The sequence below is a fragment of the Crinia signifera genome, chromosome 3, assembly GCF_055691185.1.
Source record: "Crinia signifera chromosome 3, ASM5569118v1, whole genome shotgun sequence".
In the NCBI taxonomy this organism is placed as follows: Eukaryota; Metazoa; Chordata; class Amphibia; order Anura; family Myobatrachidae; genus Crinia; species Crinia signifera.
The window spans coordinates 172,038,253-172,055,879 of NC_139219.1; the positions used below are offsets into that span (position 1 = coordinate 172,038,253).

General features: G+C 40.5%; 1 protein-coding gene across 3 annotated transcripts in view; it reads left to right on the forward strand.

Annotated features, from left to right (window-relative positions):
• The window catches only part of ATG5 (autophagy related 5), a 210,880-nt gene extending 194,322 nt beyond the window's left edge, over window positions 1-16,558 (forward strand). For all 3 annotated transcript variants that reach the window (XM_083176953.1, XM_083176954.1, XM_083176955.1), the window contains exon 8: window positions 15,206-16,558. In XM_083176953.1, coding sequence (XP_083033079.1) covers window positions 15,206-15,342 — 137 coding nt within the window. In that variant the 3' untranslated portion in view covers window positions 15,343-16,558. The remainder of the gene's footprint in view (window positions 1-15,205) is intronic.
• The last annotated feature ends 1,069 nt before the right edge of the window (window positions 16,559-17,627 follow it).

Below are 17,627 nucleotides of genomic sequence, written 5' to 3' on the forward strand. Positions count from 1 at the left end.
AGTGGACTCAGGGATACCCAGAGTTGTATTGTCCGCGAGAGGCTGTCTGCTTAACATTGTGGATCTGCGGCAGCTCGAGCCGGGTGATAGGCAATATATAACAAATGTATGTGCTCTTGCCAAAGTAATAGTTGCCAGAAACTGGATGGCAGGGAATGGCCCGAACCCAGTATGCTGGAAAGCACTGGTGACATATACACTTAAACATGAAAAATATCTCCACACTAGTAGAAATACGATGCATAAATATCATAAAATATGGCACCGATGGACCGAGCTTTCTCTAAGTTAAAGTTATAAAAAAAAAAAAAAAACACAAAAGCATGTGTCACAGAATGGAAATAATATTTATTTTTCTTCGTCCCTTCTTCTACTCACTTTTTACACCTAAAGGCCCGTTGGCCTAACTAATTAGCAAAAATAGGATAAATAGCACACTGCACTTTAATAATAAAAAAAAACACAAAAGCATGTGTCACAGAATGGAAATAATATTTCTTTTTCCTCGTCCCTTCTTCTATTCACTTTTTACACCTAAAGGCCCGCTGGCCTAACTAATTAGCAAAATAGGATAAATAGCACACTGCACTTTAATAATAATAATAATAAAAAAAGGGCCACTATGCACCTGAAATACGATCAAGTAATAAGATAGGAAAAAAAAAAAGGGGGAACTACAAATAAATGCACGGCACTTCACCTAAAAATTAGAAATGGATAATATCAAACTTAAACTAGGGAAACAAAAACCGGGAACATCGAACCAGGGTAAGGCATAATATGCACCTGATTGATAGCAGAGGACAATAACAGGAAGCAGTCAGATAGACAGTTTAACCAGCAGGGGACGGGTGGGTGGAGGGTTAATGTTGATAAAGGTGATATTAATGTAAAGATAAATGTTTTAAATCTGATACAAAAATTGTATAAGATCTAAACTGCAAACCCTTTTTTTTCTTTATTTCTCTCTTTTTTGTTGTTATGTATGTTCGAAAAGAAATAAAGAATATATTAAAAAAAAAAAAGGATAAGACTGGTTCAAGATTTCATTACAACAGGTTTTAGTGTTCATATATTCCCACAAATCACTCATGCCTTTCAAACCTATTATATAAATTTAAGGATGTTCCACCCTTCTCATGATCACCCTTCAATCAAACCAGTGGCAAATGCAGGATTTTAATGGGGGGTTTCCGAATGTGTGTGTGTGTATATATACATAGGCGTGCGCAGCACATTTTTTGGGGGGTGCACCGTTAAAGAGGTTTGTGATGGGCAGTGACTCCACAGGCCACACAGCGCTACTGTAAAGCATCTCCACCTCTGCACCCCTCTCTCACTCTCCGCTCACAGGGCCAGTGGTCAAATAGTAAGGAGCAAGGGGGGGGGGGGGAGACTACAGCGTGAAGTACTCACCATTCTATGCGGCAGCCTTCATGCTTCAGTCTTCCCGGTGGTGGCTATATGTGTGTGTTTGTGTGAAACTGATATGTGCATGTATGGTATATGTGTGTACATGTATGTGTGTATGTATACATGCATGCTATGTGTTTATTTGTGTGTACATGATGTGTGTTTGTATATGTGTGTACATGATGTTTGTATGTAAGGTATGTGTGTACGTGTTGTGTGTGTGTGTGTGTGTGTGTATATATATATATATATATGTATGGTATCTGTGTGTACATGATGTATGGTGTGTGAGTGTATACATGATGTGTGGATTCATGCTTTTTGTGTATGTATGCTATGTATTTGTGTGTATCTATGGTATGTGTATGTATGCTATGTGTTTGTGTGCACTTGATGTGTGCAGGATATGTATGTGTGTGTATATATATACACGTACAAAAGTGTGTCTGTATATATAAATATGTACATTTACAGAAACCCCCCATGAAAATCCAGCGTTTACTCCTGGGGGGAGTGTTCCTTTGTGTGGTTTTTCATAGTAGTTTAGTCTGTGTTGTTTTAAGAAGTAGTGCTACCCGTATGGTGTATTGTTATAAGATGCTTATGGTGATTTAAAGGTGCATTTTGTCCCTTGCTATTGTGTCCTAACTGTGTGATTCCCTTCCCATACCAAGCACTGCTCCCAAAATAAGTGCTCATAAACCTAGTGTCCTCACATTACAGAGTTTAGTTGGGGAAATGGAAGACCTAGGTTTGTGCACAAATTGCTTATTTAACACCGCACTAAGGATGGTCTTTATAAGTAGAGTTATCTAGATTTTCATTCACCAAGCAATGGCCTCTTATTGAAGGTCACTCCATTAAACTCTCTCCTGCTGCCATACAAATCCATTTCCATCATCCTATGTTGGATAATATGCCCAAATGCTGGCAAAAACTTAAACACATCTCCGATTTTAACTCGCGCCCCTGACTACCGTTTCCACCAGGATGATCTCGTCATCTGGCCTGATCCCTACAAGGTAAAACATATCTGTTGCAAATGGTAGATGCAACAGGGTTATGATCCTTTACAGATCTCCAAAGTGTCTATTGTCTCACATTTTGTTTTTTTCTTTCAGGTTAGACACCTTTTTACTTTGTTGCCTGTCCGCTTGGTGATGTGAAACTTGTTTCCTTTTGAATCTCATGTCTCATTAGTCCCAACTAGAAATGAAATATACTGTATAAATTATATCCAGCATGCCTCGATGGCTCTACACAACACATGCAGAATTATGTGTCCTTTTGGTAAAAAAGAGCTGCCCAGAGAATTGACCAAAGACTAGTGGTTTTTTACTTACACTTTTACCAGCTTCTTTTTACTACAAAAGGAAAACACTGAAACATTCCCTTTCTTATGCAGATACAGTGGCAGTCACTCATTAATTATAGGCATTGAAAATAAGACACAATTAACAGATCAAAGGCCAGATTCTCTAAGCTTCAAAAGTGATAAAATGGAGAGTGATAAACAGCCAGCCAATCAGCTCCTACCTGACACGTCACAGAGTGTTTTTGAAAAATGTCAGACAAGAGCTGATTGGCTGGCTGTTTATCACTCACCATTTTCTCACTTTTGAAGCATAGAGAATCTGGCCCCAAGTTACAAAAAAAAAGCCTGGATCTACGGAGTGACACAGAGCTCAGGCATTATGTATAATGCAATTTATATTGCACGGAGGATAGATGTTTGTGGACACATCTGTATAGCTGATTGTAGTACACTGTGAGGTATAAATTGTTTTTTCCAGTCCTGCCCATCAGGGCATTGGCTCTTCTGGCATTTGTCAGAAGTGCCGAATGGCCTTTCCAGCCCTTGTTCCATCCTACAATTAAAGTGTAATGGTTTGCTACAATGTAATGCTGGTCCAATTTGCTTTGGTAAAATAAGTGATAGTTATTACTGAGGTGCACTGTCTTTAAAGGCTTCATCCAAAACACAATTGAAATAAGACCTATTTAAGCTGGCCTGTCACCACATCCTATGATGATATTATATCTACTCTATCCCAGACAGTCTTCCTCCAGCCCACACAACGGGAGTGCTGAGGTATACAGGAAGCTGGCCCAGTATTATTAGCATTCTACACTCTCAGTAGAGCATGCCTATAAGGATGAGCTGTCAGACTGCATTTTGTTCACTCAAGACAATAGTAAAGAAAACGAACATAATAAGACATGGTGACAGCTTCTTTTTACATTTTTACATAAAGAATAATTTCCTAATGTAATGTAAAATTCAGGGTTCAGGGTTGAATGGGTTTCTCTATGTGTCATTAATGTGGTCTTCAGGCTCAATCTGTTTTAACAAACAGCAGCTATTTTTGTTGAATTCACTTTGATAAGGTAGGGACATATAAAACCTGCCATTTGATTATAATCTGAGGAAAAAAAAAACACGTTTTACTTGTTTTTGAATATATATATATATATATATATATATATATATATATATATATATATATGTGTGTGTGTATGTATGTATGTATGGATATGTGTGTTTTTCCCCTGTACTATATTAGACTGTACTCAGTGCAGAGCAGACTTTGGTTTTCTGTGCTAATCCTCTCTTCCTGTGAGTGTTGTGTCTGTGATCATCATTTAGCACTGACTGTATAGTATCCTTCTTGGATACTATACACTTTCACATACTGTAAATTGTAGATTCATCTCTCTTCCCTTTTGTAAGCTGTTTTTTTTTATGATACCCGCGGGCAGTTGATTCTAAGCCTGGTGAAGTGGGATACGGTCATTAGGTCTACAACAACTAGGTCGATGAGCATTGGGTCGACACCACTTGGTTGACATGGCTCTAGGTCATGGGTCTTCAACCTGTGGCCCTCCAGATGTTGTGAAACTACATGTTCCAGCATGCATTGCCACATTTTATCCTATAAGAGCATGCCAAAACTGTCAGGGCATGATGGGAAATGTAGTTCCACAACATCTGGAGGGCCACAGGTTGAAGACCTATGCTCTAGGTCGACATGACATTAGGTCAGGGGTGGGGAACCTCAGGCCCGGGGGCCATATGTGGCCCCCGTAGCCATTCTAAGTGGCCCACCCACCCGCCCGGCGGCTTTGTCAAGTACAGGGGAATTCTCGCGAGAGGTCGGTAGTTCTCACCAGATTCCTCTTAATCAACAGCAGCCGGAGACTGTCAGTCCTATTCAGTGGCAGCTGCCGGAGCGTGGGACGGCTGCTGCAGTACAATTTGTAAGAGAAACTTTTACATATGGCCCCCGAAGGATTTTTTCCCCATACAAACGGCCCTTGGCACAAAAAAGGTTCCCCACCCCTGCATTAGGTCAACACAAGCATTAGGTCAACATGGGCTAGGTCAACAGTCAAAAGGTCAACATGGGGGTTTTCACTGTTTTTTGAGCCGACAGGCGGTATTTCATGCCCTACCATCCACTAGTGCGCGGTGGGAGAATAATTTAGTGTGCGTAGCGAGGCACTGTGCCCAAATCATTGCCAGCGATGCAGTGCACTTCAAACTGTGTTCATGTCGACTGTATCGACATTCAGGTAAAAAAAACAGTGAAAAACCCCATGTCGACCTAATGCTAAGTCGACCTAGTTCCATGTCGACCTTAACCCATGTCAACCTTGCTGCATGTCGGCCTAGTGGTGTCGACCCAATGCTTGTCTACCTAGTTGTTATAGACCAAACGATCCACCCCCGTGAAGTAATCAAGTGGAAGGTGATAACGCAGCAGGCAATCACCTCCTAACTGGCAAGTTACATGCTGGGCTTAAAAAATTAGGAGCTGACTGGTGTGTTATTGCCTTCAACTTTATCACTTCACCCGGCTTAATATCTTATATACTGTATCTGCTCCATAGTTATTTATCAACACTTATTTATATTGTGCCAACATATTCCGTTGTGCTTTACATTTGATATTTTTTTTATTTTGTGGAGACGTGGGGCCAGATGCACTAAGCTTCAAAAATTATAAAATGGAGAGTGATAAACAACCAACCAATCAGCTCCTGCCTGACATTTTTCAAATACAGTCTGTGACACGGCAGGTAGGAGCTGATTGGTTGGTTGTAAGTAGATTAACAGGTGCAATGTACTAAGGGACTGAATGGCCCACTGCTATTTTTTCCCTCATGTTTAATGCTGCATCACAATTGCTATAATTTAGGCCTACAGATACAGTCCATCTGCCTCCCTGGACCTGTGAAGAAAAGTGGAGTTGTGTAAACGAACAGGCAGAGAGAGAAGGCAACAGTGGAGCAAACTTAGGGGGAGGCAGTGCTTTAGAACTTGATGGAGTAATAAGGGGTCCTTTATACTTGTAAATAATGAATGGTTCTAGTCTCAAGTGTGCCACCAGAGCTAGAGGTGGCCACACCAGTTATTATCCAATACCACCACCAGTTCAACTGTTATTCAGTGGTCCCTTGTTTTCATATATTTTAATTTTGTTACATGTGGGGATGAGTGTGATTGTTTTTTCATATGGAGACCAATATGTTTTTCCCTATGGGGCTCTGATGGTGTGCCTTGGCAATTTTAAAATTGTGTTTGGTGTGCCTCGAGTTGAAAAAGGTTGAAAATCACTGGTCTATTGAAAGAGACAGTGGTGCTGAAATACATGAATACTCCCACTTTCTTTAAATAAACCAGTTACTATATATTTATTTCTACAGATTTTTTCAATTTAATAAAATCCAGGGCCAGAACTACAATTTCTCTGAAAAAAAATGTTTTTTTTGGGGAGAGAGCTGGGGAGCCAAAGCGTATTTTTGCATATGAGCCCACCGTTCTCTATTTCTGCAACTGTGCAGACCAGCAGAGGCTAACAGTAAATGTCAATTAATATACAGTAGCTATGTCATTAATACCCCTTTCACACCAGAAAATGCAGGGACCCACCCGGGAGTATGGCCCAGGGATTATGCTGGGGCATTCCTGGGTTCACCCCTTTCACACCTGCATTTTCTAGTGTGGGGAGGAGGCGGGAGGTGGGATGGCAGCGGAGGCGGTGGAAAGTACTCACCCTGGGTTGCCGGTCCTTGGTGCAGGTCGGAGATCTACACAGGCGATGGGTGCAGATGACGCAACTCTCCGGCTGCAGTGAGGGTGCCGGAGAGCTGCGTAATCTTCATCCACCGCCTGTCCTGTCATCTGCACTCGCTGCCTGTGTGGATCCCCGGCCTGACAACCCACACCGAGGACCGGCAACCTGGGTGAGTACCCCTACCCATTTCACACCGGCCAGGACCCCGGGTTGAAATCCCGGAAAATTTTCCTGGGATTTTGGCCCGGGAACCTTTCACACCAGCATTACCCAACCAGGGAATTTAGGATTTTGTCAAAGGCTATAAGATAACTGTATTAATAGCATTGTTTCTGAAGTAAGACATTATTTATAGAAGCAATTTCTGTCTTTAAACAATTAACATTAATTTTGCAAAGATCAGAAGCCACATTTTGTTGTTCTGACATACAATACAGTGACTATGGCATATATAGCATGGAGCAGATATTGCAGTTTTATCGTTAGATTCCGACTCTGGTGTTTGCATGAAGAATAAACATAATTGTGCGTAGTGCACATATGTCTTGTTTGTGATTCATGTAAGTCTCGGATATGGTGATGTGATTGAGTCATTTGCCCATTGTATAAAAAGTCTTCTAGAATTCTGGAATTCCGTCATCCCACAGCGTGGAATTTCCTGATGTCTAAGTATGGGAAAAACTTTCTTCTTTGGCCATTTTATTAGTCATGCAATGAAACGATTAGGAATTCTCGTATATCAACAGATCTTTACGTGCTTAAGCAAGTTTGTTGATGAAGAAAAGATTCAAACTGAAAGTTCTTATTATGTCTTTATAACTGCATTATTGCGAAACATCTTCTTGACATCTTATGTAATTAAAACGTTTAACCATAAGAGATACCAGTGAATAGCACGATAACATGTATTTACCAGGACTTCAGCTGTTAGAAATGCAAATTCAACATTTACAAACATTTTCTTTTAGTATTTAGGTGACTAGAATTTAGCTTCTGGTCTATATTAAAGTTGCTATGGGAATGTGCTCCACCTCCAATTCTAAACGGTAGGAAAGCTGTGTAATGTATACAACATGACACTATGTAATCCAGACATTTATCTCTCATAGACTATGTGCACAAACAAACAAGGCAATGATTAAATCGTTGTACTTGCAGAACAGAAAGCACCAAGTATCTTCAGTTTGACCTCAACATCTGATATATTGGAGGGGGAAGGGGGACCTGCTGTAAAAGGATTAATGCAATATATTTTTGACCAAGATATGTATTGTATGTATATATGGCTCTGGTGATCTTAATTGCTTTGTCAATTAACTTCATTATATTTTAATTTATGGTTATTGTGCATGATTCGTATTCAGTCTAGAATGTAGACCTTAATTATGCACATTAAGAACAATGCAGTTTTGGTTAAATAAGAATATACTTTGTACAGGGATTCTTTTGTGATATCTAATATCTATTGAAAATATAAGTTATACAATATATTAGTACAGTTATTAATATAATTTGTATATTATGTGTGTTTGTTTATATGGTTGATCAGATTCTATCTGTCTTTTTGTGTGGGTTAGTGCTACAAAATAACACCGTACACAAGCCCAGGACATTTATATACAGTAAGTGACAGGTTTGCTTGAAAGCCAGTGCACAAAAGCAAAGGCATGCGCAAGCTCAGGGAAAGGTGTGCGCAAAACAACCGCCCTGAAGCAGATAAACCGGCCTTTTAGATCACATCTATGTACAGAGGCATATGACCCCTGTTCCTTTCATGCTATACATTCTGAGTTATTATTTATTAGGGTTGGGCATCAACCATCGATCGGTCAATGGCTGATGATTTTACCATAAATAGAAGAAATCTAATGCGTCTCAGAAAACACAGCAATGCTGCACCCCCTCCAAGTTGAGCTCCATTCTCGACCAGTAAAGCCTTTACTCCCCTCCCTGACTAGTTTGGTGCATCAAGACTGATGAAGGTCCACCCCTTCCCCTGATTGGGGTGCTGCACAGCATTATGAATTCAGAAAATATTAATTCAATTTTGCAATTAAAAACTGGAAATCGATCAAACAGTGGACATAGATGAATATTGATAGTCACCATACAGTCCCGTTCCTATATTGCCGCCGTAGATGGTAAGAAGCATAGGTGGAATTCCACTTCTGTGTAGGTATATGGGGGATCCTACTGTGGGACCGCTAGAGGCGTTCAATCCAATTCAGACAGCATTGCAGCATATATCCTCAGAAGAGTGTTTAACCGCATGCAAGGGCATGTGTTTGCATACATATCCCCTCACATGCTAGCGAGGAGATTTGGGCAACATGGGGGGGGCAGCGTTTACCTGTTCACTAGGCTAAGAACCTCCGCAGCCTAGAAAACAGGTCTGAATCAGGCCCTAAGTATTTACGTGTCAATGAATTTCAATGATTATTTAACTCTTGTCCTAAATCCCACCCCACCCCACCCACGCACACTACTACCTTGTTCTTCGTTCCCAGAGCCATCCCATGTATCTTCCTGAAATTTCATTCAACCGACCCATGCTTTAAACTGTATTTTTATGCCATTTTAATATGAATGACTCAGAGCTATAGAGAAAGTATAGTCCCTTCTTTGTTTGCATGATGTTTATTTAGTTATAATACTGTAGCTTCACCCAATTATGCAAATGTCAGAATTGTTATCTTTCAAATCACTTTATCTTATTGTGTTCTGTATGCCAAGGACATGTTTATTAGCAGCTTTCAGTCTTCTTTGTTGTCAGTTCTGAGAACAAGAACATCTATTTCACAACATTCCCAGTATTATCAAAAATACATTAGGACATGAGAACCCATATATAAATACATAGATTATAATTCTGCCAGGAAGCTTTTAGCCACGTTAAGGAATAATCTTCTAATGCAGTATTAAAACTCACACATAACGTGTGAGCACCGTGAGTTGCTGTAGCACGAGAATCTTTGCTTGCATCTTTTTCCATTAAAATGCATCTTATTTGCAATGAGTCTCTTACTGGAAAACACTTGAACATAGGCCTGACACATCTCATTTTAATCAGCAGAAGCTGTTCATGTGGCCCACTTGCATTACCTTGTGAAAATGTCACATTTTAACTGAAAACGTTGAATGCCAAATGCTACACTCAAGAAGGCTAGATGTATGTGGGCACATCTGTACAGAGATTTGTTTGCATTAAACCTCACCACTGACAAATGCAATACATGTTTTCTGTGAATGCAATTGACATAAGGTATAGAGCAATAAAGGCAAAACGGAGTAAATGGTGTAAGACAGTGGCAGGGAAAGTCATAGACGGCAGGTACCTTTCCCCTAGAATCCTGTCTTATGGCATATAGACTGCAGGCTGTTTCAATCTGTGTGGTAAGCTCCGGCTTACAAAGGGTGTTCTGTCCTGGGCTGGTAATCAGGAGAACACCTGATTCTTTAAAAAGGAGTCAGCCCTCTCCATAGGGCTCTCTCTCTCTCCCTGGGTGTTGGAGGCAGTAAGCTGCTGCTAGAGAGAGACAAGGCTGTAAGTACTGCATTACTTGATCTATATCTGCTGTGTGTGTCCAGTGTCACATAGTGTGGCCCTGGTATAGAGAGGGACGTTTATTCTGTTTAGTTAGAGCTCAGACGAGCAGGTTTTTGTTTTCTGTTTTGCCTGAAGTGTAAAGGCTGTTGTTAGTTTCTTGCTCTGAGTGCTGCAATAAAACTCAGGCAAGCCCTGTTTTGGACCCAAGCCGTGATGTCACTGTCTAAGTCTGTGCCAAATCCTCACCTGTGCCTACCCGTTTGATGCTAAAACCCCACATATGGTGGAGAATGCGAGCAAGCATCTCACTTAAAGAGACATACATCGAACTATAGGACTTTTGCTACAGCAAGCTGGAAGTTGTTGCTAAAGGCAACCAGCCACAAGTGAGTGTCTGGAGTGCGCTGATACTTGTATGTCCTGGCTGAAGGCTGCTGTAACACTGCAACAGGAGACTGTTAAAATGGAGGACCTTTTAAAACACTTGGTGCAGGCAAACGCATGTCAGCAAAAGGTGCATGAGGAGGCCATGCGTGCCCAGGCTGAAACCAATGTTTTGCTGCTTGAATCCAACAGACTAGCCTTAAAGGAACAGCAGCAAATTAATCTGCAATTACAAGAGCAAATACAGAATGTGGCTAAGAGTGTGGCGCAGAGTGTGCAAACACCCCAACCCTTGCTTACAACCACACGGGCTGCAGTACAGAAATCTCTGCAAAAGATGACTCTCACGGATGATGTAGAGGCCTTTCTTGCGGTGTTTGAACGTGTAGCAGAGCGTGAACAGTTACCCGTGGATCAATGGGCAGGTGTGGTAGCACCTTTTCTAACTGGAGAACCACAAAAGGCGTATTTTGATCTGAGTGAGCAGGATGCTAACGACTACGCGAAACTCAAGGGAGAGATCCTTGCTCGCTTAGGCGTAAACATGAGTGTGCGTGCCCGGAAGGTGCATAACTGGACTTTTTCTGAACAGTTACCTGCGCGGTCCCAAATGTATGACCTGGTCCACCTGGTAAGGAAATGGCTACAGCCAGAGGAGTCTACACCAGCGCAGATCGTGGAGAGAGTCGTGCTGGACAAGTATCGTTGTTCCTTACCTCCAAAGGTTCAGCGCTGGGTCGGTCAGGGCGACCCTAATGATGCCGAGGGGCTTGTCAACTTGGTTGAGAGGTACAGAGCTACTGAAAATCTACTCCAAGAAGTGCCTCCTGGACATTCCACCCTCAAGAACAGCAAAGCGGCCGGATCATCTGGTAAGACTGTTCCGTTTACTAGAGGGGTGAATAATGTTGTAAAGGGAGGTGGCCTAGATGGGGAACAAACAGTGGAGAGGCGTTCCCAAGGGACAGTGGGGTCCAAACCTGGGTCGCAAAAAGACTGGGGCCGCATACAGTGTTGGCGTTGTCATGGACCTGGGCATATTGCTGCCAATTGCCCCCTTACTTCTGAGCCAATGGAGTGTGATACAGCCTGGCGAAGCTCTTTATATGCACGTTCTGTTTTCTCTGCTGAGACTGTGTCAGAAACTGGACAGCAAATATGTCATGTAAAGGTGGATGGTTATCCCGGGAGGGCTCTACTGGACTCTGGGAGTTTAGTTACTCTCATCCATGCCAGCTTGGTAGACCCTGGGACACTCACAGGACGTTACATACGGGTCTTGTGCATACATGGGGACACCAAGGAGTATCCCACAGCTTTAGTCCAGCTAAAGAGTACTTGTGGAACTGTGTCCCATGAAGTGGGCGTGGTAGAGACCCTGATGCATAGTGTGATCCTGGGAAGAGACTTCCCATTGTTCTGGGACTTGTGGAAACAGAATGTACACTGCACTAGAAATGCTGTTAATAATGAGATGGTTTCTCAATTTGCAAAATTTCAAATTTACAGTGGAACACAGAGCAGGAAGGCTTCAGGGTAATGCCGATGCCCTATCCCGAACATACTGCCAGTTGGCAGACAGTGTCCGACCCCACAGGTTCGAACAGAGGGGGAGGGTATGTAAGACAGTGGCAGGGAAAGTCATAGACGGCAGGTACCTTTCCCCTAGAATCCTGTCTTATGGCATATAGACTGCAGGCTGTTTCAATCTGTGTGGTAAGCTCCGGCTTACAAAGGGTGTTCTGTCCTGGGCTGGTAATCAGGAGAACACCTGATTCTTTAAAAAGGAGTCAGCCCTCTCCATAGGGCTCTCTCTCTCTCCCTGGGTGTTGGAGGCAGTAAGCTGCTGCTAGAGAGAGACAAGGCTGTAAGTACTGCATTACTTGATCTATATCTGCTGTGTGTGTCCAGTGTCACATAGTGTGGCCCTGGTATAGAGAGGGACGTTTATTCTGTTTAGTTAGAGCTCAGACGAGCAGGTTTTTGTTTTCTGTTTTGCCTGAAGTGTAAAGGCTGTTGTTAGTTTCTTGCTCTGAGTGCTGCAATAAAACTCAGGCAAGCCCTGTTTTGGACCCAAGCCGTGATGTCACTGTCTAAGTCTGTGCCAAATCCTCACCTGTGCCTACCCGTTTGATGCTAAAACCCCACAATGGTTATAAAAAAAAAAAAAAAAAAGCTGTCGCTGAATGGGAACATAGACTAATACTGTACACATTAACATTTCCCAATACTGCAATAAAGAAAACCCTCACCCCTAAAACAGTTATGACTAAGATATTCAAGTCAAAATGAGCACCTCTTGGATTCTAGGGTTTATGACAGTTAACAGCATTTATGTTCAAATCAGCAACCTGATTTCATTTACTGTATTAGTGATTTTAATTAGAAGCACTATAACGTTGTGGCACCACAAGTGTTGCCATGTATGTACGTCTATCATTAATAAATTGAAATGGCCTCCATTTATATGATAAAAATAAATAAAAAACATAATTTGATATTTTATTTTTAACAGTTTTACCCCCTATTATAAATGAGTGAAATAATTATGAGCCATAAATATATTAACATTTGGGCGGGGGTTGGGCTTCTTAATGGAGCGTATCCAACATTATTGCGCCCTTTGCTGGTTTCCTGTTGGCCAGAAGGAAATCTCATCTCACAGACCTGCCTATGGGGGTTATTCAGACCTGATCGAAGCTCTGCGATTTCGCAAGGCGGCCAATTAATGATCAACAGCATATGCGTGTGGATAGTAGCGAGCGTGTGCCAAGCCAAACGGCAAACAAATTCACTGTCTTTTCTGATCGCAAGCTATTCGCAAGTTGACAGGAAGCCAGCATTTGGGGGTGGTAACCGGACTCTTACTACAAGTGTCAGGGAAAACGCTGGCGCGTCCAGGCATTTTCTGGGAAAGCGTGTGATGACCGCTCCAACCTCAATCAGCCTGTTTCTATCGCTCAGACAGACGCACAGACTGGGAAAATCATTTGATGGTGAGTGAGTTGTGTATGGATGTGCAGCTGAACGCAGATGAACTTGATTTACGCCACCCATCTTCAGCCTAGCACATGGTGTGTTTTCACTCTGTCTGAACAGCTGCGCTCTGCAAAATCGTCCATCAGCGATCAGGTCTGAATAACCCTCTTTATCTCTACATAATCATTTGTAGATTGATAAAATAGATAGGCAGATGTATAGGAATCTCTTTGTAGGTGGCTTCTTCATTCAGAACCCTTTTTCTATATGCTTTCAAACAAGAGAAGAAAACACCTGCAGCAACTACATATAAGTTTTGATAGATGCATGAGATGTGTATTAAGGAATTCACCTCCTTTAGTTTTGTTCTAGGATATATTTTCTGTGTACAGAATGTGTATAGTTATTTTAAAACCCACTGTTTCCTCTGTGTTATGTTCTTTTGTCCCAGCAGAGTGGTAAAAATAAAATAGATCTACAGCAATAATGCTGGTTATAAACCACAGCCGATTTGTAAAGATAATGCATTTTAAGTCGCTCAGACAGATTCCTCACTGTGGTGCACAATCTGTCTGCTCCTTGGAATGTGCATTATATATTTTTGGGGAGCCAAATGCTGGTATCTGTCCATTAGGGTTTTCAGTATGAATGTTTAATTGCGCAAATGCTAAAGCAAAAGTAACTTTTCCCAATAATGAATGTGATTTATGAAGTTAGTTTATACTGTGTGTGAGATGTCTCCTTCGGAGAAGCATTCCATGTAGTTTGGGCAGACAGAGTGACTCAGCTTCAATTTGAAGTCCTTTTAACCAAACAGCTTAGAATGTCTACTCTCTTCTAGTGCTCGATTGCTGGAGACTTACAGATGAATAATTGAGGATGAATATGTAGTGTATGAGAACTTTATCATAAATGACTCACAAACACATAATTACTCATTGCCAGAGTCAGCAAAAATAATACAATTATATTGTAATCCGTTTGTAATTGAATAACAGTGTAAGGATTAATTACAATTACAGTATGCATACTGTAACTCAGTGCAAATCTGTTTAGATGAGTTGCATTCATTACTATATTGGCTGCATTTCTATACATCACCTTTTCTAGACGGCGTTAACTAGCAAGTTCTTCAATTTGTGCTTCAATTAAACTAGAATTACAGTATACTGTTTAGAAGGTTACCTTTTTTATGCTAAATTAGATTAAGTCCGGTAAGTGATATTGTAGATATTTGAAGTTTATTGGCACATGTTCAAAGGTCATCATGATTTCAGCCAATGTAAATTTAAATGTTGTTTGAATATTAAAATTGCACAATTACGTGAGCTGAAATTCATTTTTAAAATATATTAAATTGTATGTACTATTACTAATCGCTATTTTACCAATATTGCTCTTCATTGATAACTTAAAGTAAATTACAAGCAATCTACTTGGAATGAGATTGTTGAGAGATTTGTGTAGACTTTCAAGTGATTTGTGTAGACATTCAACAGCTATATATACTCATCACCATCACCTAGAAGTTAAGAAAGTTATATACAGAATATAAAGTACTGCGTGTAGCCAGTAAGAATGTATAATAACTTTAATGTTTGTGGAGAAGGTTAGAAAAATCCTTATTCTGAGTTTTCTAGTGCTGTTGAATTGTCTCTCGTGTTTTATTTAAATAGATTCATCTGTTTTCACGTTAACTCAAAGTAATCACAATGTTTGCCATCCAAAAGGCGTTATACAGCTTACCAACCACCTTGTCTTTGTTATCATTGTATTGAGCATTGTGTGATATCTTTGTTTCTAGATGGAGAGAAGAAGTATCAGGTGATGATCCATGGCATAGAACCTTTGTTGGAGACACCATTGCAATGGCTAAGTGAACATCTAAGTTATCCTGATAACTTCCTCCACATAAGCATCGTTTCACAACCCACTGACTGAAGGACATGCTGTGCTTAAGTGAAGGAGATTGCCACACTTGGACTGGATTTTCCAAGATTACTTCACAGCCTGACTTTTGATTGGCAGGGTCCAAATCCAAGGAGCAAGAAGACAGGTTGTCCCTGTGACTCTTCAGAGCTCTTTACTGTCCCTTTTACTATTGTGTCCTGCCAACACTTGAGCGTTGTTTCGCTAGGAAGTCTGCTGGATGCCTCCTGCTCTATTCTGCTGATATACAACATACTCGGAGAGCCAGTTATAGTATGTTCCTCCCCATTCCTAGTTTGTTCATTAAACTGTGCTAAACTGTTTTTCAATTTAGTTTTCTTTTATGCAGCCAGGGTTCAAATTTATATAAAATGGAAAAAAATAAATGAATAAACATTGGCTTCTATTGCTAAAAAGACTCAACTCTGAAAAAGAAGAAAAAGCAAGTGTAGCAACTTTACCCTATATCCAGTTTAGATGAAGCTGTGTTGGGTGAGTTTTTGTAAAGCAACATTTACCAGAAAATGAGTTTCATACTTGAATGAATACAAATCTAACTTCAAATCAAATATGACATGTTCACGAAGGTATCACCCAGAGAAAAGATTTGCCTAGAACTAGTTAAAATATACCAGCAGATATACACATCTACTCTGCTTGTGAGGACAACAATTATATGCTGCACTGGTAAAATTAATCATAATTTTATCTAAAGCAGTTTATGAACAAATAATCAAAAATAGGCCAAGTTCACAAATAGTTGGAACAACCTAATACATGCTTGTCTATTTCTTTGAATTTACAGTATTGTGTGATATTAGGATTTGTATGCTGTATTGCTCATTACTATTGTGATAATACAAAGTACCCATTTTAATATACTGCGTGTGTTTTTTCAAGTTTCATTGTGGTCACAGTTGTTACACCAGAGCTTGGAAAAATTCATGAACTCCCCTGCAATTACATCTTCCACATTGCAATCATTGATGCATGTGTGAAATAGCATGCATATGGTCATAACATCTGAAGTTAAAATATATTAAACATTGCATATCGCTTATATATAGCTACTAGGAACATGCTTTGATTGCTTTATTCCTTTAATTATTGCCATATTGGATATGAAATGCTTTTAGGTGCCTTTTCTATATGTATCAATGCCAATGCACATTATGGATGGCACTCCAGGTGATATTTTCCATTTTTAAATAAATCACAGTAATAATTAGCTTTGTTGCAATTCTTTTTGAGGACAAAGGATTGGCCAAAATGTAGAGGCCTAGTGTAAGCTGTGTTATTTCCAACATTTGTATTAATTGACACCCACCTTTTGTTGTCTCATTTATTGCTTGTTCGGAATTCTCACATGAAACACCTTCCATTGTTTTTATCAATTTACTCCATGTGTGTACACAAACTCAGTGCTGTAAATCTGAATTAATGCTTTGTAAAGAAGGGACATTAGATACCATGTTACAGCAGGCCCATTTAGAGATACCATTTCCTTGTATTCCATAATATGCAGAAAGGTAAACTAAAGTGACAAGCCAAGTACTGCCTACTGATCGATGCTAAAGCATTTCATCACCTTTCTAGCAGCGGATGTAACATGTTAATAGCTAGTTAAGTAAAGCTTTTTCAGCCATTTGCTGTTAATCCAGCTGGACTGTAATTGGGAAAAGTGAGGTGGATGTGTAATATCAACCATGACAGGCTGCTAGAGAGGTGCTGGTAAAACACCACGCAGCATAAACACCATAAGGCAAGCTTCCTTCATTTTCTTTTGTACATGAGCACTGGTAATGATGCTAATTATTCCCATTATTATGTTATTTATTTCTTCCATGTGCTGTAATGCAATCAGCTGTAATAATAGAAACTTAATAAAAGCCACTGCTGATAGCACTATAACCTAGATTTGTGACCGAAGATTGGTAGATTGTCTGTTTTAATACATTTTCCAGCACTGCGGAGAGCTGGAAATGCATGACTAGAAAAGCCTGTAAAAAACATTTATAACAAGGGCGTTACTACCACGGGTACCGGGGATAGAGCTGCTATGGGGCCAGAGCAGAGGGGGGTCTTGCCTGTCAAAGCAACGTGTGCTAAATACATTTTTCTGGTTCCGGTTGATAGTTTTATAGTGTCTAGATAGACAATCAAAAGGTCGAAAAGGCAATAGGACAGGGACAAAAGGTCGACATGCAATAACTGAACAGGAAAAAGGTAACCACATGAAAGGTGAGTTTTTCATTAGTTTTTTTGGTACTTATGTATTATCTGGGCTCCCATGTTAA